The following is a 23147-nucleotide window of genomic DNA, read 5'->3' as shown; positions in this document are numbered from 1 at the left end:
CTTCTCTTCGACACGGTTTCTTTGTATAACCTGGCTGTCCTGGGACTCATTGTATAGACCAGACTGGCCTCAATCGGAGATCCACCTGCCCCTGCCTCCTAAAGGTGTGTGCCAGTACCACTCAGCTATCTTCCTTCTATGAGAGAACTGAGAGGTAACATGGAGTTCTTGTCTTGGTTTGTTTGGTTTTTGTTTGTTTGTTTGTTTTGTTTTTGATTGATTGATTGAGGAAGAATCTTACAATCCAGGCTGGATTCTAACTCTAATATATCCCAAAAGGACCATCAACTTCTTGATCTTTCTGTGTCTAGGCTGCTAGTAGTAGAATAGAATTAGAGGCAAGTTTTATCCTGCCTGGTGGATGTGGTTTTGAGGACTTCATGAATACTATGCAAATACACTATGACCTATATAGCCCCTGAATAATTTTTAAAAAGATTTATTTATTTAATGTACACTGTAGATGTACAATGAGTAAGTACACTGTAGCTATCTTCAGATACACCAGAGAAGGGCATCAGATCCCATTACAGATGATTGTGAAACCACCATGTGGTTTCTGGGAATTGAACTCAGGACCTCTGGAAGAGCAGTCAGCGCTCTTGACTGCTGAGCCATCTCATCCCACCCCTGAATAATTTTAAAATGAAAACTGAATAAAAGAGTACCAGGGTAGCTTAGTGATTTGTATACTATCCACAGTGCTAAACACCGAGTCTTCAGTTGTTTAAACCAAGCTCCTCGTGCCTCTTTGTGGTGGTTAGGAAAAAATTCCTAACATAAAACCAATTTAGGCCATGATAAAAAGAATAGGTTCACTAGGGGAAAATAAGTGTTCTTGAGCTCATATGAATTGTGTGAATATTAAGTCCATCAGTTTTCAGTGAGTGGATTCAGTCTTCAAGAGTTTGACCATTCTTATGGCTTAGTTTCTAGAAGGGTGGTAGAAGGAAGGACCCTGAACCTAACTTCATGGAGGTGAGTCACTCTAAATGATATTTTCTTCCTTACAGATTCCACCTTATGGCCAGCAAGGCCCCAGTGCATATGGTCAGCAGGGCCAGACTCCATACTATAACCAGCAGAGCCCTCATCCCCAGCAGCAGCAGCCACCATACTCCCAGCAGCCACCATCCCAGACCCCTCATGCCCAGCCTTCGTATCAGCAGCAGTCGCAGACTCAGCAACCACAGCTCCAGTCCTCTCAGCCTCCATATTCCCAGCAGCCATCCCAGCCCCCACATCAGCAGTCCCCAACTCCATATCCCTCCCAGCAGCCCAGCACACAGCAGCATCCCCAGAGCCAGCCCCCCTACGCACAGCCACAGGCACAGTCTCCCTACCAGCAGCAGCCACCTCAGCAGCCAGCATCCTCGACGCTCTCCCAGCAGGCTGCCTATCCTCAGCCCCAGCCTCCGCAGTCCCAGCAAACTGCCTATTCCCAGCAGCGCTTCCCTCCACCACAGGTAAGACGGACGAATGGTCTGCCTCGTGCCCTCCATGTGTTCTGCCAGAGGCAGCTTACAGCCTGGAGAGTTTTGCCATATACAAAAAGGAACTGGGTAAATGTGCTATCAGGTTTTGGTTGTTTTAAAATTAATTGGGTCCATTCATTGTTAAGATACTAAATTGTGGTTAGATTTCAGCCTTTAACCCCAAGAAATGGCTCCTCTGGGGTCACTATAAATACAAAACAACTCCATCAAATTCCACTGTTGACATGAATTTGTTTGGAAGGATTTTTGTTTGTTTGTGTGCTTTTTGTTTTGTGATAATGTCTCACAATGTAGCCCAAACTGGCCTTGAATTTGCTATCTTCCTGTTGGAGCTGCCTAGTGCTGGGATCATGTCCGAGCACTGCCACATCAGATGCACTCTTTAACATTCTGAAGAGCCATTGCTTAGGTTGTTGTTTTTTCAAATGATACATGCAGTTGTGCTTCTTACATGTGCTGCCCTATGTAAGAAATGTTAAGGCTCTTTCACCCTCTGGGTGCTTTGCCTGGATGTATGCCTTGAACTTTGTGTGTACTCGATATGCACAGAGGGCAGGAAATGATGTTAGAGCCTCTAGAACACAGGTTACAGATGGTTGTGAGTTCTGAGCCTTTGTGTGGATGCTGGCTCTACAAGAAAAACAGACTTATTTATGTCTCCAGTTGCAACCTGGTTAGTTGGTTGGTCTTTTTTTCTTGTTTTGAGGCAGGGTTTCTGTGTAACCCTGGCTCTTGTGGAATTCAGAGACCAACTTGCCTCTGCCTGCCAAGTGCTGAATTTAAAGGCGTGCACCACCATTGGAGCAGCCCTCCCTTCCCTCACAGCTTTTTTGTGTTTCTTTGCAGGAGCTTTCTCAAGATTCATTTGGATCTCAGGCATCCTCAGCCCCCTCAATGACCTCCAGTAAAGGAGGGCAAGAAGATCTGAACCTGAGTCTTCAGTCAAGACCCTCCAGCTTGCCTGTGAGTCTTTCTAATGCCTAAAGGGTGCTCCAATACAGAGGAACTCATTATAACCAGGTTTCCTGTGTCTTGGTGGCATTGATTTGAGATGTTTAAAATTGTGACTGGGAATTCATAGACTTAAGTTAGGAGAATATTTGTTTTGTCTGTTTATCCGGGGATAGGTTTGTGCTCTAGGTGTAGGGTTGTCTGTTTTCGGGACAATCTCCAATTTCCCAGGTTAGTCTGCATTCTTTGTGCCTGAAGCTGCCCTCAATTCTTTTTTTTTTTTTTTTTGGTTTTTCGAGACAGGGTTTCTCTGTATAGCCCTGGCTGTCCTGGAACTCACTTTGTAGACCAGGCTGACCGTAGACCAGGCTGACCTCGAACTCAGAAATCCGCCTGCCTCTGCCTCCCAAGTGCTGGGATTAAAGGCGTGCGCCACCACGCCCGGCTTGCCCTCAATTCTTGACCCTTCGCTTCTTCCAGAACATGTAGGCCCATGTGTGCACCACAAACCCAGTATTCCCTTTGCTGGTTTGCTTGCCAGGGCTCACTGCATGACCCTGCCTGCCTCAGACTCCCCTTCCTCTGCCTTCACTCAACAGCACTTGTTTCCTTTTCTATAATTTTGGGCCTCTTACTTGTGACGTGATTATAATGTATATAAGGGACGTGATTATAATGTATATAAGGGACTGAGAACATGGAGATGTTTGGAGGCTGTTCTCTATCACGGTGCAAAAAAATGTTTTGTATTCTTTTGACACTTTTAAATGTAAAAAAAAATCACCTAATTTCAATTTTACTTTTATGGGTGTTTAGGCTAAATACATACCTGTGTACCACATGTATGCTTGGTGCTCTTGGAGGCCAGAAAAGGATGTTAGATCCCTTGGGACTAGAGTTTCAGATGTTTGTTAGCTACTGTGGGTCCTGGCAATCAAACCAGGTCTTTTGCAGGAGCCTCCAGAGCTCCTGACTACTGAGCCGGCTCTCTAGTCCCTGTTAACATTACTTTTGAGGGCTTAGATTTCAAATTTCGGCTTAGCATTAGTTCAAGAGCTAGGATGGGTGTATTCAAACTTACATTGTTACACTGACTGTGAGTTGAGTAGAAGTGTTTTGTGTGGTGACATTTTTGTTTGAATGTGTGCTTTTATCTACTATAGTGTTTGATACTTAAGTCCTTGCTTAGGCACTCAGAAGCTGAGAAAGGCATTGTTTGTATCTAGAGCTTGGGCTGTAGGTGGCCTGTCAAAATGGTTCACTTACTACTGAGCATGATGAAGTGCTTTCCTCTAGCCTTACATGTGTGCTGTGCCACACCCATATAGCAAACACTGAATAAATGATGCATGTTTGAAAAAGATGTGTTTGAGCTCTGGAGCCAGAATTCCTAGCTCTGCACCCTGATTCTGTTCCCTTTCTGTGTCCTGTAGCTGGGCCACATCACTTCCCTTGCAGTCATTCTCATATCTGTGAGCAGCCCTATGCTGCTTTAGATGGTGGTGATTAATATTGCTGGCTAACGGAGAGCATTTGGTGCATGGTGGCATTGTGTCTGACATTGTAGTCATCTTGAGTATAGGACGGCTTGATAGCTATTGCTGTGGGAATGTTTGCTCACATTTACGCAGTCTAAGCCTCTGAACATGAATTTCATGGACAGCAATAGGTTTCTTTCAACTTTCATAAGTTGGTGGATAACAAGCCTGCCAGTATAAATTCTGTTTCTGTTAGGATTTGGGAGTTCAACCAAATATGCCTAGGTAAGTCTTTTTAAAATCTTGAGGAGTTTTATGGTGGCTTATATAAGCCTGTTGTTACCCTAGTACTGGGGAACTTACTAGGCAAGAGAGTCATTGAGTTCAAGGCCAGCCTTGGCTATAGTGAGAGTCTATCTCAAACTATTGAGTTTACTTGGATTTTTTTTTTAAAAAAAAGATTTCTTTTTTTTTTTTTTTTTTTTGAAACATTTTTGCATTTTCTTTTTCTTTCTTTCTTTTTTTTTTTTTTTAAGATTTATTTATTAATTATATGTAAGTACACTCACTGTAGCTGTCTTCAGACACTCCAGAAGAGGGCGACAGATCTTGTTAAGGATGGTTGTGAGCCACCATGTGGTTGCTGGGATTTGAACTCAGGACCTTCAGAAGAGCAGTTGGTGCTCTTACCTGCTGAGCCATCTCATCAGCCCGAGTTTACTTGGATTTTTGCACTCTCTGTTTATTCAGGCTTTGTGGGAAATGGCATCTGGGTCTTTTTGTTGTTGTCAGTTATTTTTTGAAGCAGAGTTTCAGTGTGGCTATCTTTCTCCTGGCTCTCAGGTGCTGAGATTTTAGCCATAAGCTAGCATCCACAGCTGGCATCCAGAACTTTAAGGAACACCTAGAAAGCAATAACTTCCTGAGTCACGAAGCTTTTCATGCTTGCCCTCAAAGCCACTGCTGTACAGCCATAATGAGGAAGGTCTTTAGACTTAGTCCAGGCTTTGAAAGCCAAGAGGAGCTGTTTTCAGGATGAGATTTCTGATGTTGACTTTTTCAACTGAGGAATTAAGGGAAGTGTCTGCCTAAAGCTGTCACCCTTTTCTCAGGTGAAAAGTAATTACTTCTAACCCTTCTCCTTAGTGTCTATGTATCCTTTTCCAATCCTAGTGAATTTCATTGACTTTCAAGTCTCTTCTTTAAATTTCAGTTTATTAATGCATGTGTGCATATGTGTAGGGCAGAGGAGAACTGCCTGTGGATTGATTTTTCTCCTTCTACCTTATGATGGTTCATGGGATCACACTCAGGTCACCAGGCACCAAAGCTTTCTGCTCACTGAGTTGCCTCACTCCCCTGAATGTGTGGATTCTCTTTCATCTGGTGGGTGCTGTTCATTTGAGTGCTCTGCTGTAGTGTCAGATTGATGGGTTACTGTCAGCATTATAAATTGCTGACCTTCATGGGGTTTCTTGATTCTGTTGACTCTTTAGTTATGGGGTTTCTCTTTGTCGTTCAGGTTAGCCTTAATCTGATGACTTTTTGATTGAAAAATATTTGATATTTCTCTGAAAAGGGTCGTAGGCCGACATGCTAATCTGTTTTACACACTGGGAACCTAAAACCTTCTGTTTCAGTTACTGATTAAAAGTTAACCTTCCAGGAATTAGGGGGAAATTGTGTTTCTGGCCATCTAAAAGAATGAGTACTGCTGGGCCGTGGTGGCGCACGCCTTTAATCCCAGCACTCGGGAGGCAGAGGCAGGCGGATTTTCTGAGTTCGAGGACAACCAGGGCTACACAGAGAAATCCCGTCTCAACCCCTCCCCCTACCCCCCCACCCAAAAAGAAAAAGAATGAGTACTGTCCCCAGGTTTGGGTTTCTGTTCTGGAACCTGGCAAAATAGATGCTTAGCTCTGTGGTAGATGCTCCATATAGGTGAGCTGGTCAGAAACTTGTTTTGTTTGCTTTTTTTTTTTTTTTTTTAAAGCAGGTGCTGGTGTAGGCCTCAGGTGGTTCTGAGATGACAATATTATTCTTGGGCATTTTTTTTTGGTTTGGGGAAAGATTTACCTAGTGAGGGTAGGGAACGGTCGCATCTAAAGTTAGCAGCCAGAGTTTCTCCAAGACTCTTTCCTTCTTTAGCCACTTGTGAAAGGATGTGTAAAGCTGCTGGTTGTCCTAGTTCAGTCTCTGTCTCTGTGATAAACACCACAACCAGAAGCAATTTGGAGAGGAAAGGGTTCATTTCAGATCACAGTTTATATATAGCCCATCCTGAATAGAGAGGTTCAGGGAAGGAACTCAAGACAGGAGCCTGGTAGCAGGAATCGAAGCAGAGGGCCTGGAGGACCACAGGACCCCTGCCTAGGGCGCCACACCCTCAATGCGTCCACTGTGGCCTGCAGCTCTTTGATAGAGATGTTTTCTCAGCCGAGGCTCCTCTTGTCAGAGGGTTGTTTGTGTCAAGTTGATGAAACACCAACTGGGACACTGTTGCAGCCTTCAGTGAACAAGAGTGTATGGAGAGTCACTGAGTTTGGCACCAGAGCCGGGCTGGCTGATTGAACAGTCCCTCTAGGTTTTCAATCTTTGTTTATTCTTTTGAGGAATTTTTTTCCCAGATAATAATATCAACTTATCTAGAAGCAATTATCCAGCATTTAATGAGTTAATTTTTCTTTTTCTCTTCTTTTATATTTTACGTGTATGGGTATTTTGCCTGCATGTATGTCTTTCACTATGTGTACACAGTGCCTGTAGATATCAAAAAAAGTCATTAGGTCCCCTTGGACTGAAGTTAACAGGCAGTTGTGAGCCTTCATGTATGTGCTGGGAATTGAAACTGGGTCCTCTGGAAGAGCAGCCAGTGTTCTTAGCTAGCTGCTGAGCCATCTTTGTAGCTCAGGAGTTATTTTTCATTAAAAATCTAAAACCTAGTATACCATACCCAGGTAACAGAAGTGTGCTGTGCCCCTCAGCAACACACTTTTCTAACTGGAGGTCTAAAGTGAGGCATGTTTATCAAGTACCTGGTGTGACTCCGCTCTGTAGACAGTGGACAGCACTTAGACCCTTGTACACACACACGTATGCCCATTTCTCATGCCACTTCTCTAGGTCCTTCTCTTCTCCTCTATCCATGTCTTTAAAAAGGTCATTTCCTCAGAACTACTTCCCATCACATGACAAGCTAACTTAGGTAACTGCTGTGATGACCTTAGTAAGTGCAGTTTTTAGTTGACCAGAGGAAAACCCTGTAACACATAGATGTAAATACGTATAAAGAATAATTCAGTGTCTGGACAGATACTCATCCTTAGAAACCAAAGGTGCAAAGTCATATGTAGCTGTCTGGGATGACTTTTCCATCCTTAACCTAGAGAAGTCATTTCTTTGCTCCATGCTGGCAGGGCATTTTGTATAATAAATCCATTTATTTAAACAGCAAGCTCCTGGGAAATAGGCAACTTCTTGCTGGCCCCATTTTTATTTTATGCATGTTGGTGTTTTTCCTGTATTGTATGTGTGAATGGGGGTGTCAGATCCCTGGAACAGGAGTAACAGTTGTAAACTGCCATGTGGGTGCTGGGAATTGAACCTGCGTCTTCTGTAAGAACAGCCAATGCTTATGACCCCTAGACAGGATATCCTGGCTGTCCTTGAACTTGTTCTGTTTTTCAGGATGGCCTCAAACTCAGAAATCCACCTGGCTCTGCTTCTTAAGTGCTGGGATTAAAGGGATAGGACACCATTGCCTGGCCCGAGGTTATTTTTATACTTTTCTTTGTATTTAGACAGTTCTCTGTAGCCTAGACCAGCCTGGAACTCACTGTGTAGCCCAAGGTCTCAAATGATGATGAACCATCATCCTGGCTTAAGTTAATTTAACACATGCTTACTTGAGGCTGATTTGACAAGTCTTGCTTATGGTACCTGGCATGTGCATGTGATATTCTTTCTCAGCTTTTTGATAAAGTGAGCCTGAAAATTGTCAATAGTAAATAATTAGTGAAAACAGAGGCCATGAAGTTGAAGGTCATGAAGGGAGTGCAGGGGGGGGGGGGAGAGGAAGAAACCCTGTTTCAACCCCCCCCCCCAAATTATAGTTCCTTAAAATAAACAAATATCCATAATAATGCTGTGTATGCTATATGGGAATGGCTTGGCTGTATCACTAGATTGTTGTTTTTAATGCTATGTCAAAGAAGATAGGTCTATACTCCTGGTTTTGAGGGTGTTGTTATTTGTCTTTACTGAACAGGGCCTAGGGAAGTAAGGCTAGGGCATGTTATCCATCCTGTGAATTAGCTGCCAGTTTATGTCAAGATTGCTTGTAAGAGGCAGGTGAGGCCTGTTTAATTCTGGGGAGCAGAATCTTAAGAGAGTGGCCTGAAAACTGAAGTCTGACTTGTGATTAAGTTGGAGCAGTGGTGCTGTTTGTTCTTTGGAGGAAGAGGATGGGTGCTTAGACGGGGCCTCACTATGTAGTCTTGGATTGCTTGGAACTCAGAGATTCATCTGCCTCTGCCTTGTATGTGCTGGAATTAAAGTCATGTGACCACTCATGGCTGGAGTTGTAAAAGATTCTATCTGGGCAAGCCTGCATCCATATCGAACACTCACAAACTGCCTGTGCCTGCGGCTCTGGGAAGTCCCATCCTCTCGTCTGACCTCCCTGCACATACGTGTTCACATAGCCTGCATACTGTGCGTGTTTCTGTTCTCTTTAGCTAACATGATACTCAGCTCTGGGACCATGCATGGAGGCTATCTAGAGAGAGGCCTTACATTTTGACTGGGTGGGTATTTGATTGTTTGCTTTAAGTGCTATTTAACAAGTGTTGTGGTTTCCCAGAATAGTGTACACTTTTATGAACTTCTGTTTGTGATATGACATGGAAAATTGCACAGGAACGAAAGCCCCATTGAGGAAGGGTAGATAGAGCTAACGTTGACTGTTAGCATGCATTAAAAATTTTCTGCCAATTAATGAAAATAAATATTACTCAGCCCTACTTGAAAGATTGATTCATTGGGTATGGAGTAGCACCCCAAAGTTTGCATCTTTTTCAGTTGATGTGGACAATTCCAGTTTAAATGTCACAGTTGGAACACACTGATCTTTTTTTTAAAAACGCACTAGTCTAGGTGGCCACCTTAGCAGCTTTGAGAGAGGTGGGGCGTACACTGCTGTTTGTCCTGAGATTTTGGAGGGCAGGTGGTGAGTTGAAAATGAGAGAAAGCAGCTGGGCAGTGGTGGCGCACACTTCAATCCCAGAACTCAGAAGGCAGAGGCAGGAGGATTTCTGAGTTCAAGGACAATCTGGTCTACAGTGCAGCCAAGGCTACACAGAGAAACCCTCCTGCCTCAAACAGTCAAAAAAGTGAAAGAGAGGGGTTAGAGAAAAGGGGGAAAGAAGAAAATGGAGAAAAGAGAAAAGGCTTGGGTGGAGAGTCTCAGCTAATATAAACTGCTTACCTTACAAGCACAAGGACCCAGGGCTGATCTCTGGTATTCGTGTAAAAGAGGCAGACATGCGGACAGTGTTTATAAAACTAATTCCGGAGGGTGCAGCCCAAGGACCCTGACCTCCTGATCCGGAAGTTCTAACCAGGAGAGACCTTGTCTCTCATGACAAGGTGAATGGCACTTCTGAAGTACAGCAACCCAGGTTGTTCTCTAGCCTCTCTTGCTGCCCTCTTCCCCTTCCTGACCCCACTCCCACCCCAACTTGGAAGAGACAGACTGCTTTGAAGCTGTGGCCTTAGCAGCTTCTTCCCGGCTCTCTTCTGTTACCTTTTTTTTAGTAGGGCCATGCTGAATGGGTCGCCAAATTGTAATCTGCCCAAAAAAAAAAAGATTTTGAGAGGTGGGTCAGCAGATTATTGCAAAGCTATGACCTGAACTCAGTCCCCAGAAATTGAGTAAAGTACAGGGAGAGTTACTACAGAATTGTTCTCTGGGCTGGTGAGATGGCTCAGCGGGTAAGAGCACCTGACTGCTCTTCCAAAGGTGCAGAGTTCAAATTCCAGCAACCACATGGTGACTCACAACCATCCTTAACGAGATCTGACTCCCTCTTCTGGGGTGTCTGAGGACAGCTACAGTGTACTTACATACAATAAATAAATAGAATTGTTCTGTGGTCTTCACACTTGTGCTGTGGTATATACTACTCCCCCCTCAACACAAACACACACACACAGTTTTTTTCATCCTTTCCCTTCCAAGTTTATCTTTAATAGTTTACTAGAGGGTTGGGGAGAGAGACCTGGTTATGTTGCTGCCTGCTTCTTTAAATCATTTTGTCTGTAGGTTTAGTGTTCTGAAGGATAAGTCTGGACGTGTATATATCTAGTGTGTTAGAGACAAAGTTTCACTCTGTAGTACAGGTCGGTCTTGAGCTCCTGTTCTCCTCAGCCTCTCCCAGGCTGGGTCTGCATGTCTATATGTGCTATGTGTCCCATGGAGTTAATGGGTGGTTGTGAAGTGCTGTGTGGGTGCTGGCAAGTGAGTCAGATCTTGAGCTTCCTCTGCCAGTTCTCTTGCCCTTTTTTTTTTTTTTTTTAATGTGTTTTTTGTAGGTAAGTTTCCTGGTTTTGGAGTAAATCCTGGCACACATTTTACTAGGGCTATGATAGAAAGCAAACAGATTGGACCTGGGTGACTTCTCCCAGAATCTTTGGCCCATGAGTCTGATCTGGTTCTCTTCAAGAAAACTTTGTGTTTTCTTGAAGAAACGCTTCACAGAAGAATAGGAGCCTGAACTACGTGATGAGCGCTGTTAGTGTTTGCTGAAATCAGTGATTCGTTTATGTCTACGTAGATGAGCCTGGGCGGCATGGGCTGTTTGTAATCTCAACTGTTTGGGAGGCCAAGGCAGGGGATTCCAAGCTAAGAAGTGCCCAAATATCTCAGCGAGACTCTATCTCAAAAAAGCCAGCTGGGAGGCAGAGGCAGTCAGATCTCTGAGCCCATCCTGGTCTACAAAGTGAGTTCCAGAACAGCCAGGGCTACACAGAGAAACCCTGTCTCCAAAAAAGAAAAGGAAAGAAAAGAAAAGAAAAGGAAAAGAGAGAATAGAAATTATTGGGGGGGGGGGAGAGAATATGAATATGAATGAATAATGTCTTTAATCCCAAAACTCAGGAGGAGGAGGAGGATCTCTACAGTGAGTCCTGGGAGCTGCGCATGCACTGGAAGTGGATGTATTTGAGAGGTTGGGAAGGAAAAGTCTTAACAGGACCAGAGATCACTAAGGATGTGAACAGAGCGCACTGATATTTAGGCTTCCTAGAGTGAGGCGTGCTGTCGAGCATGACTGTTAGACCACAGGCTTCGAGCTTTGGGTTTGTTTTAAATCATTGCTGTTGTCTGCTTGCTTTTTAAAAAGATCACCATTGGTGTATTTTATGACTTGAAAAGGTTCAGGTCTGAGAACAAGGGAGTAAAAGTTTAACTGACAAATTTAATTCTGGTGAGAAGTATAAGGGTCTGCTTCCTCTATTCAGTTGCATAGTCTTGTGCAGGAAAGAATTCATGAGTTTGAAAATAATGTACTTGGTGTAAAATTTAAAGACATTGATTGTCTGATAAGATCTTTTTAAGGGAAAGAAAAGTAGGGAAATGATCTCATCTCCAGAGTCTGACAGGGGAACTCACTCTTCAGTCCAAGTTAAATGTCATTTTTATGTTGTAGAATAATTAGCTTTAGTAAGGTATCCAGAGACATGCCTAATTACGAGTCAAAGATGAAAGCCTGAAGCTTAGACAAGAGTCAACTCTGGGCTGTGCTGCAGTGCTGTCTTGCATGATAGTTAATAGTTAAACCCTGAAATGAAGTAGACCTTAAAGGCTATGGTTAGAGTATGGAGAACAGAGCCAGATGGAGCCCTGCACAGTGCCTGTAGACACAGGTGGTGGAGGCAGCCAGCAGAGATGGAGCGATCTGCATAGGACCAGGATTGGCTATTTCTGGAGCCAAAGGAGAAGAGAAAATAGTCCGTATCAAGCTTCTATCATGGAAAACAGACAGGTGGGTTGTCATGAAGCGTTTGTATTGAGCTCCTTTATACATAGGCAATAGAAATGAACACAGGGATGAATGGTAAAGAACAGCCATGTCTCTCCCTCTTTCTCCATCTCATGCAGACCTGGCTGGCTTGAAACCTACTGACATCCTGCTTCTGCCTCCTGGGTACTACACTACAGTGCACACCGCACATGCAGTGAGTGAAGAGAACTATTAATAGGTACTGAGTAGGAGTGGTGGCTGGGTCAGCCCAAGTCCCCTGCCTCACACATGTAAGGCCGAAGAGGAAAGGGTAATGATGCTGACTCTTGTGTTCCAAATGCCAGCCAGGGTGAAGGAGACAGAGGAATTGGTTTTTTAGTATTTATTAAATTAACCATAGGTATTATCTTTTCATTCCTGTTTTGTTTTGTTTTTTGTTGAGACGGGTTTTCTCTCTGTCCTGGACTTGCTTTGTAGACTAGGGTGGCCTGAAACTCATAGATCAGCTTGCCTCTGCCTCCCAAGTACTGGGATTAAAAGCTTGCGCTATTTCTCTTGAATTTTTAACTATCTTTAGATATCACTTAGTGGGTCTGGGAAGGTGGCTCTAGCCACCTGGAAACCACTGCAGTGCACTGAAATGTGCCCATTCAGTGTCATATGTGAAAAATACAAAGTTCAGAGTCAAAATTTGAATCTAGCTCTCAGATTTCAAATGAAACATTTCCTTTATCATGTAATAAAGGCATAGATGATCTAGTCAGTTGTTTTGTCATGAAGAGACCCCTGTATGTTTCAGTGTTTTTGAGATTTAATTATTTGTTCATTTTTATTCTATATGTATTTGTGTTTTGCATCTATTTCTGTGTAATAAGTATATTGGATCCCCTAGAACTGGATTTATAGATACATGTGGGTTCTGGGACCCCACAGTCCTCTGGAAGAATAGCCAGTACTCTTAACCACTGAATCATCTCTCAAGCCCATTTTTTAATGATTATCTTCTCTTATTTTTGTTAGTATTTTTTCATGTACAACTGTACACCACATGGGTGCTGTCCATGTCAGCTACCTGCAGAAGCCAGTTGAGTGTGCATAGGTTCCCTTTGGACTGGAGTTACAGGTGGTTGTGACCTGTCATATAGGGGCTGGAAGTTGAACCCATGTTCTCCAAAAGAACAGCCAATGTTCTTAATTTTTGATCCCCCCCCCCCCCAGTCTTTTCTCAAACTTCAGATCTTCCTTCCTCTACCTCAGTGTTGGTATTACAGGGATAAGCCGCCACACCATACCCTGTCCTCAGGGAAGGATAATCAATGGATGTCCATTTCACTTAGAAAATTACATTTGTTTGTTTATTATGTAGATGCCTGTGCATTATCAAATACCACTTTGCTTTGTGGAGGTCAGAACAATTTTTGGGGTTTCCACTAAATGAACCCTAGGGATCTAATTTAGACCCCTCAGGCTGACCCATCTCTCTGGCCTCCCTTTCACTTTTCCTAGATCTTGTAAGTCACAGCTGAGTAGATATGCAAGGGCAACTGGAGGGAGCTGTCCCCTAGGGTAAGCTGGAGGAATTGTATGGGGGAGGAGCCATCTAAAGAGCTGCAAAGAACAGGCCAGGGCTAGTGTTAGGGTTCTTAGCTTGTGAGTATTGGATAGGAGCAAGCCCTCCCTCCCTGTCTTACACAACTTTTGGTCTGGAACTTTTGCATCCTGGTTAATGGTAAATTAAATCAGAACTCTAGTGCTCAAAGTATCATCCTGTGGTATGGAAACTGCCTGAGGATGCAGGCAGTTTCTCCTGCCCCATCCCTGATCTATTGGTCTTTCTTCCTTTTCCTTTTCCCTTTCCTTTCCTTTCCTTTCCTTTCCTTTCCTTTCCTTTCCTTTCCTTTCCTTTCCTTTCCTTTCCTTTCCTTTCCTTTCCTTTCCTTTCCTTTCCNTTTCCTTTCCTTTCCTTTCCTTTCCTTTCCTTTCCTTTCCTTTCCTTTCCTTTCCTTTCCTTTCCTTTCCTTTCCTTTCCTTTCCTTTCCTTTCGAGATGATAATATAATTACATAATTTCCCCTTCTTCCCTCCAAACCTTCAGATGTATCACCCTCCTATGATCTATTTCAGACGCAAGTCTTTTTCTTTAATTGTTATTCTTTAATTGTGTAACTGTATCTGCATTGACTGGTTCTAGTATGGTGGAGAAGAAAGTTTTATTATAGATATGTAGGAGAGCATAGCCAGGGGCAGGGACCTGTGAAAAGAGTCCAGGGTGGACATGACCATATGAGCTGGGCAGAGGGAAGACCAGGGAACCAGATGCAGCATCCAGGAGGCCCAAAGTTAACAAAGAGCTGGGAACCAAAATCATTGTATTCTACAGTGACGAGCAGACCAGCCCGTTGGGCTGGAGAATGCAGGGTAGGGGACTGTGTATTTCAGCCAGAAGGGCCCTGTAGCTGGTAGGGAGAACCTGGCTGCCAGATGCACTTTGATATGTTAAGTAGTAGGTACCTCATCCAATTGACCCAAGGATGGAAACCTTGGATGGATGATAGATAAATTGATGGATGGGTGGATTGATTTCTGAATGAATTCCTACTCAGTTTGTGTAATGCTTGTATGGTTTTGTTGGTTTTGTTATAGACGGTTTTTCTGTGTAGCTCTGGAACTCAACCTGCATATCTGGGAGGCAGAGAACTCACAGAGATTTCCTGCCTCTGCGTCCCAGAATGCTGGGATTAAAGGTGTTTGCTACCATCGCCTGCTTTCTAGATATTTTTAAATTTGCATTTTTGTGTATTTTATGTATGGGTACTCTGCTTACATGTATGACTGCATGCCAAAACAGGCCATCAGATTCCATTGTAGATAGTGGCGGACTGCCATTTTGTTGCTGAGAATTGAACTCAGGACCTCTAAAGGAGCAGTCAGTGTTAACCAGTGAGCCATCTCTACAGCCCCATATGTATGGCGTGCGCCACCACGCCCGGCGATTGCTGTGTTCTTTAATGGAAGACTATTTTCTTCCTGTTCCTCAGTTGCCAGTAATTCTTTGTCTTGGGTTTACCCTTCCATGCCTATTGGTGCTATCCTTGACTAGTCTTATTTAGGCAGCCATATCTAGTAAGTTAGAATCCCTGAATAGAAATACCAGGCTGGGAACTTTAGAGTGAGATGCCAATAGTCTCTGGTTGTGAGATTATGTCACTTGTTTTGTGGGTGCTCTTGAGACCCTGGCTCCTCAGGCCATAGCTCCTAGCATCCCTCTGCTGTCTTAAACTCCCCCATAATTCCTAGGTCTGCCCCCCCCCCCCCATATGTCATATTTCTTTTGCTTGAGACACATTAATTTCTCCATCTATCTCTGTTGCTTTGTTACATAACTGACAGTGGTCTGGAACTCTGTGACCCAGGCTGTCCTGTCCGCTCAGTTCATAGGAATGTGGCTGTGTGGTTAGCTTTGTTTTTAATGACCAAACAGGTTTCTGTTGTGGCTTCAAACCTAAGCTGAAAGGTCTTCGTAGGGACTTCCTTCTTTCTCACTTTTGGTGTTGGCGGCATAGCACCATGCTTGGTATGTCCGCTTGAGTCCCTCACATTCTCTGACCTCCGTTGTTTGCTGTGTTTACACGTGTATTCACTAAAATACATATAAAAGCATGAAATTATGCCTGCATTGACCTTCAGCCACCTTTTGTGCTCTTTTTGGAGGAGCAACCCATCCTGGGAATGCTTAAATGTGGGGACTTGAAGGGTTAATGATGCTGCTTTCCTTTTCATAGTAAAAGTCCTTGTCTAGGATTTGCTGATTGATTTCTTCCCTCCCCCCCCCCCCCAAAAAAAAAATCATTCTGCTGTGTCTGTGAGACGGCTCTGAGCAGAGTGTGCCAGGACCGTGGAGCGTCGTTTCCAGAACGCTTGCTCTCCGGCAGAGCCGGCGGGTCCACTTCTGCGTTCCAGTCACACTGCTCTAGCTCCAACACTGCCGGTGCCTTCCGGAGCCTGGGCTGCACATAGCTGCATGCTTGTCCCTGGGCCCATTTCCTGTTTCTATTCTAGTCTCTGGTGGCTCGGCTACACTTCCTGCCTGTGTGTCTCACCCAGATTCTTCTTTTTGGACCCTCTTGTTTTCTTTAGAATAACCTCAGCCTGAGAAACAGCTCCTGAGTTGGTCATACCTAAGAGGACTGGTGAGAAGTGACCCCTTTCCCCAGTGAAGCTCACCATATGACTGTGACTTGTTTTTCAGTCTGTCCCTAGCCTGCTAGAGGAAACTATAGAGCAGAAACTTGGAAGAGAATAAATGGAGCCATCTTCCCCTCACTGTTAGGCACGAGAGGCTGTTAGGACCCCTGTTGCTTGTTCTTTTGCAGTGGTGCTTACAGAAAAGTTTGCAACCTCTGAGGAAGACAAGTAGTGCCCTTGTACTGCAAGCCTCCCTAAAGCATAGAGTTAGAATGAAGGGGAGGCAGGTAGAGTGTGCTGGCTTCTGAACAGCCTGTAGAGAACACAGGGATGGAAAACGCTCCTGCATCCATCAACAGTTCAAGTCTTTTCGTTTGTGATTTTGGTTTCTGAGACATTATCTCTCTATGTAGCCTTGGCTGACTGGGAACTCCTTATGTAGAAAGGTTGGCCTGAAATTCAAATAGATCATCCAGCTGCCTTGGCCTGGTACTGCTAGTATTGTGGGGGTTAAGGCCTGTACCACCACTCTAGTTTAGGTCTTATGCATCTCCCCATACACACACACAAACTCCTCACATACACATAACAACACCCCACATTAGAATGGGAGTGTGTGTGCAGGGAGGTGGTAAAAAGGGAAGAAATGAAGGAGGCCATCCTAGACAGACATATTTAAAGGGCTTCCCTCCTCCTCCCAAGTAAAGCATTTGTTTAGGAGTGTATGCTTTCTGATTTGGTCTGTTTTATTTCCTACTTTGCTGCATCACCTCATAATACTGCAGCAGATTGTTTAGGGATGAACCCTGTGCCTGGGTATGGTTGTAGAGAAAAGTTCAGTAATGATGTCTTTGAGTTCCTTAGGAAAGATTGAAGGATGAGACCCACTTGTATACATACAGAAACAGTTTGACCCAGAAGCACTATCAGACTGGCCTCGAGGCCCTGTCTCCCTTCAGATCTGTGACCCAAGAATCATTTGGGTAGAATCAAAAAGCAGCAGTGGCAACCAGACGTAGTAACACTCCTTCAGTGCCAGTGCTCGGGAGGCAGGCACAGGTGGGCAAGTCTCCGATTTGAGGCCAGCCTGTTCCTCAAAGTGAGTTCCATGACAGCCAGGGCTATACAAGGAAAGCCTGTCTCAAAAATAGCAACAGAACAATAACAATATAAAGCAGCAGTTGCTACCACCAGAACTAGTTAAGTAGAGCCTGGAACCAAAATGCTGCTGCAGAAACAAGCAGAGGAAACAGAAATTTGAGCTAGTAACCTAAACTGCAGTGATTTGTTTGTTTGTTTTTTTTGTTTGTTTGTTTGTTTGGTTTTGGTTTTTTTTTGTTTTTGTTTTTTGAGACAGGGTTTCTCTGTGTAGCCCTGGCTGTCCTGGAACTCACTTTGTAGGCCAGGCTGGCCTCGAACTCAGAAATCCGCCTGCCTCTGCCTCCCAAGTGCTGGGATTAAAGGCGTGNGCCACCACGCCTGGCTAGTTTTTAAGCTTTTTAGCATAAACAGTTGTGGGGCATCTCCCCTCCCATTTCCCACCACTCCCCCAAACACACAAGGGGATGTTGGGGAGAAAGAGAAGATCCAAAAAGAAATGGAGGACAAGAGGATGAGGATCATGGTATTTCCTCTGGAGGAGCATATCCTTCAACCAAGAGTCTTACTTAGGAAATCCCTGTGTCAGTGTGTGTGTGGGGGGGGAATTCTGCTGCCTTGTCTTGACTTACACTCACTCACTTCTTCCTTTTATAATAGTTGGTAGAAATCCAACCCCAAAATAAGTAATCACAAGCTATCTTTGTTAGGGTAGGGGTGGCTGGGTAGACCTTTGGAAAGAAGTCAAGTCTACCTAGAAATACTATCTTTGTAGAGAAACCACTTGGACTCCCTCCCATTAGTTAAGTTGGGAATCCCTCAGACTTACTCCAGAGGGAAAGACCAACCCTTGTGTGGGGTCGTCTTCCCATATCCAGTGAAACCCTTGGTGTTCTGCCTGGGAGCTGTGTTGAGCCCAAACATATTCTGGTGCCATTTGAAGGGAGCCAGTACTTGATCCATCGACTCCTGTGTCCTAAACCCGTTCCCTCTTCCCCCACGCACCAGCATGGAACTGGCAAGTATTGTGACATAATCTTTGATTACCATGATCACCCTCCAAGCTGGGAGCCTCCTTCCCCGTTTAACCCTTACCAAAGGAGGCTGAGAAGCCATGCCTTCACGGGTGGAACCTAGAGATTGAGAATCAACACAGTTTTCACTTAAGGCCAGCCGTGATGTAGACAGAATTTTTAATATTGTCTGCTGAGATGAGTTAAGGTAATTTGCCAACCTTTTGGGAACAGGAGAGAAACCAGGTTTCAGATGAAAGGAATCATGTTGAGAGGACATAATAAGAATGTTTGGATTTGCCCACATCGTCTTCTAGAACCTAACAGAGGCTTCCCTGCATTGTTGTCCTGGTTTAAAGATACTGAGGTTGGTGGCTGCCTTTACTTCCTTCAGAACTTTGTTTATTCCCCATTACCAGCTCTACTTGTTCTACAAGTATTTTTTAAACTTTTATCTACACTGTGGTAGTGAAGATGTCTGGCTAATGTCAATGTAGAACTTTACAAAACTAGGGTCGAGACTGTCAGTCCCCTATTTACTGTCCTGTTCGCACGTGGCCAGCTTTGCCTTGCCCAGCTGACCTTTTGTGCTTTCTGGTTGCTGTTGGTCTGAGGAAGAGTCAGTGATGTGGAAGTTTAAGTCAGTATCCTCTTTCCTGTTAATCTTTCATGCCCGAACTCTCCTTGCTTCCCTCCTTTTTCTTGCCTTCCTTGCTTTAAGTTCTGGAATCACAGCTGGTGGTCTTGATGGAACAACAGGCTATGTGTTGTTGGCCTTCCTATTAGGCGAGGCTTGACTTTGGGGAAGATAACAGTTGCTAGCTTCCCTTGCCTTTTCTAGCTTTGTAATGTTTTTGTTTCTTGCTGGGATTATAATGGCAAGTAATAATTTCTTAAATATCCCTGCTCCAACCCAGGTCCAGGTCTGACCCAGACCTCCCCCCCCCTCCCCCCCAATTTAAGTCTGTTAGCTGGTGATTAATTATTTTTTTAAAAAAATACTGTAGATTTCTTTGGCCATAAGATAGTTACTAACTGTCACTGCTGCAGCTCTAGCAACAGCTTTTATCTTCTCAGATGGGACAGTTGGTACTCTAGGTGGCAGTGCCTGTCCAAAGTCACAAATATAAAAGGTAAAAGGGGGGTAGATATGACATGGCCATTAGAGATTGACTCCAAAGGGGATGGTTTTGGAACCTTTCATCAGACAGCATTTACCACTCTGCTTGTCTTGTGCCTGACTGGCATTTTTCTGATCACTAATAGTCTAATACTTCTGGTCTAATACTGCTTAGTCACTCAGGCTCATAGGGAGAGACGGATTTAAAACGGTACAATCAAGAATAAAGAGCTTCACCTGATAGTGAAGAGGAAGTTGTCTGTGGTCTTCATTTTAAAGTAGATCAAAGCCAAGTGTGGCAGTATACATACACCTTAAGCCCAGTCAGTACTTGATACTGATGCAGGACGACTATTTTTGGCATGAGACCTACCTGAGCTATATGAATTCCAGGCCAGCTTGTACAACGACTATATCTCAAGAGAGAAAGAACTTTGAAAACAATAGAATAGATGCTCTGACAGAACAGATAGCAGATGTGATGAGACTAAAACTGCAGTTTGTTGTTGGTTTGTTTTTGAAATAGAAGTTTCTTTTTATTGCCAAGCCTGGCCTTGGGCTTGAATTGGATATTCCTCCTTTAGCCTTTTAAGAAAGGGGGCGGGGCTGCAAATACATAACTACTGAATCTAGCTTTGATGTTCCCAAGGCAAAAACAATTTTTTGTTTTTGTTTTGTTTTTTTCGAGACAGGGTTTCTCTGTATATACTTGGCTGTCCTGGAACTCACTTTGTAGACCAGGCTGGCCTCGAACTCAGAGATCTGCCTGCCTCTGCCTCCCAAGTGCTGGGATTAAAAGCTTGCGCCACCACGCCCCGGCTAACAATTTTAAACTAGAATTGTTACACCTGTAACAAATGGAGTTGGTCTCTATCCTTGTTCCAATATGTGTTTAAAGGAGCCTGTTGACCTCTTGTTGGAACACTTCTGTGGCCTGGTTTGGGAATGTGAATGTTGAAGCTTACTTGGTGGCTGTCCTTCAGTAAGGTACCTTCCCATCTTTTAGCTTGGGGAATGAAACCCCATTTTTCCTGTAGTTTGAAAGGGTCTCTGCAGAGCTGGGCAAAGAGGACATGTGAAGAACTACAGCCAGCTGAGATGGGGCTCGTTCTAGGCGATGAGAATATCTTGATTTCTTCATCTTAAGCCATATCCTTTTGATTGAAAATGATTAGAACAAAGTTAATTTGAATCCCCAGCAGATTCTAGACTAAGATTTAGGAGTTCGTGCTCTGACCCATCCCTAGTTCCCTAGTATTGTATACCTTACCAGCTAACCTGTTTCTCTACAAGTGTTTGGTAGTGGTACGCTCTGCTACCCTTGATAAGTAGTATGTGCTTAAGAAAATTTTTGTTGTTGCTTTTTTTTTTGAAAAATGTGGAGCCAACAAAACAAAACTTTTTTTTTTTTTTTTTGAGACAGGTTTTGAGACTTTATAGCTTAGAATTTTATAGCCTTGAACTTCATAGCCTAGACCTCCCAATCCTCCTTCCTCTTCCTCAAGAGATAGAATTATACACATGTATCACCATACCTATACCTCCCAGATTTGCTTTAAGTGATTCATTTCCCTGAGTCTGTTGAAACTGCTGCCCCAACCTTCCTTCTGCAGAGTCAGGGTTTTCTACATCTCTCCTGTGTTTTTGAGAATTGACTCAGGTTCTTCAACATGTGAACAGCTTCCTTATGTCCCTGGATCTGTGGGACTAGGCTTGGATCAGGGAACTGACATATTGCCAGTGTAGACGCATTAAGCATTTAGACGTTTCTAATCTATGAATCATTCAGAATGTTTAGGAGGCTGTGATATAATTTGTTGTCATCTCCCCCCATCCCACCCCGTGCCCACCTCCAAGCACATGTGGGTGAGCAGTGGCCTCTGCTCTTAGCTTGTTCTATTGATGCGTGTTTTACCTCCCAGTAACAATACAAAACTAGGCAAAAAGTCTTCACTTCTAAGTAGATGCAAAAACTCGATAAATATTGCTCGCTGTGGACTACTTCTTCCACGGTTTTGTGGGCAGGCCATTTCTCTTCCTACTCTTTAATCCTGGACTGGTATTGAACAGCTTTGCCAGGCAACTGGCTCATGGTACATCTTGTGAACTTTTCCTTTCTTGGAGAGCACAGCCCCCAACCTCCAGCACGAGGTATGGACTGTGATTTCAGGCACGGTTTTGTTGTGGTGCGAAGAGAAGGTGTCAGCTGCTGAATTCTGTTTGTCAGCAGAGCCTGACAAACCCATGCTGGCACACTATAGGGCTGGGCAACCAATCACAGCTGGAACAGTTATCGTCATGGAGTCCCTGTGGGCTTCCTCTATCAGGTCACATCCCAAAATAACACTGGGCAGTATTTCAAGTGAAGAAATGAAGGCTTTCGGAGCTGTAGCCAGCCTGGAGTGTGAGATTCTGTGTGAAATAGTTGGACCTGCTCCAGCGCGTTTGATCTGCATGGTAGATGAGCAGTAAAATTCATGAAATACGTTAGAAACCTGTGAGGAAATTCTTCTGGCCCCGCTGCTTCCTTGGAACTGGCAGGGCACTGAGTGGGCTGGTCCTCACCTAGCACCTCCCTGCAGGATGGTACTTGGAGAACAGCAAACCCAGGGAAAGCTGTCCAACTGGAGGGATGTGGCTCAACATCTGAGCCACCCCTCCTCCCCCAAGAGATACTTACTAATTGGGTCCTTTGGGAGAGTTTTGGGAACATGGGTCTCTAAAATGCTAAATGCACATGGGGCTTCGTTTGATGAAACTCTCACCTTTGGAAGAGTGCTCTAGAAACCAGGCACACAGAATGTCTGACTCAACAACCACATATCACGTTTGTATGAAACAGGAGACCTGAAAAACTGGATTATTATAGAGTAGAAAGCCAAGGACCCAAGCAATAGAAGGTCATGAAGTTTGGGGTCCCCTACAAGAGGAGTTGTTTGGATGGCAACTTTTGGAGACTTAAACCCTTATATCCAATAAAAACATTTATCATGTGATTAGCCCATGGGACTGATTAATATCTTTCATTTCCTGCTGCATGGATATCATATGTTCTCATTCTCTCTCTGTTTCTCTCAAGTTGTAATGTATGTGTGTGGTGGATGCATGTGATTGAGGTTGTGTCTCTGGAATGCGGTTATGGAGACCAGAGGAGACATTTGAATGTCCTGCTCTTGTCACTCTCTCCTCACGCTATTGAGAGTATCTCATGACACCTGCAGCCTGGCATTTCCAACTAGGCCAGCTGGCCAGCAAGCCCCTGCAGTCTTGTCTTTGTTCCCCAGCACAGGGCCTACAGGTACTTGAGGTCAATCCCAGCTTTGACATAGGTACTCCAAACTCAAGTCCTTCTCTTACCCATTGAATCATCTCCTAGCTTATACCTTGTGTGTGCTTGCCCACTTCCTTTTTCTTCTTGAGACAGGGTTTCCCTGTGTAGCTCTCGTTATCCTGGAACTCAATCTGTAGACCAGGCTGGCTTTTGAACTCAGGTCCACCTGTCTCTGCTGCCCAAGTGCTGAGATTAAAGTTGTGCCCTACCACTATCCAGCATATACTTCTTATTCTAGAATATCGTAGCTGGTCTTGCACCAGTTGTATTGTGCTAGTGGGGTTTGTGATCATGCCCCCACACGGTGTCACAAACTCATTTGTCCAGGCCTCTCATTAAAAACCTAAGCCAAGCTTATTTGCCAGGTTGCTCAAAATCACAATTAATGATTATCTAAAGCTCAACTTTATTTACTTAACTCATTGTATGGCATGTTTTTTCCTCAGTTCATACTG

The 23147-nt window shown here is 44.1% G+C and overlaps 1 protein-coding gene across 1 annotated transcript in view; it reads left to right on the top strand.

Moving 5' to 3' along the window:
- Arid1a (AT-rich interaction domain 1A) overlaps positions 1-23147 on the top strand; it is a 77141-nt gene that overhangs the window by 32584 nt on the left and 21410 nt on the right. Inside the window, exons 3-4 of the mRNA XM_029540217.1 lie at positions 1014-1466; positions 2343-2459. Coding sequence (XP_029396077.1) covers positions 1014-1466; positions 2343-2459 — 570 coding nt within the window. The remainder of the gene's footprint in view (positions 1-1013; positions 1467-2342; positions 2460-23147) is intronic.

Source organism: Mus pahari, chromosome 6 (genome assembly GCF_900095145.1).
Source record: "Mus pahari chromosome 6, PAHARI_EIJ_v1.1, whole genome shotgun sequence".
Lineage (NCBI taxonomy): Eukaryota > Metazoa > Chordata > Mammalia > Rodentia > Muridae > Mus > Mus pahari.
The sequence above is the reverse complement of the archived record's forward strand: the minus strand, read 5'-3'. Positions and strand labels throughout refer to the sequence as shown.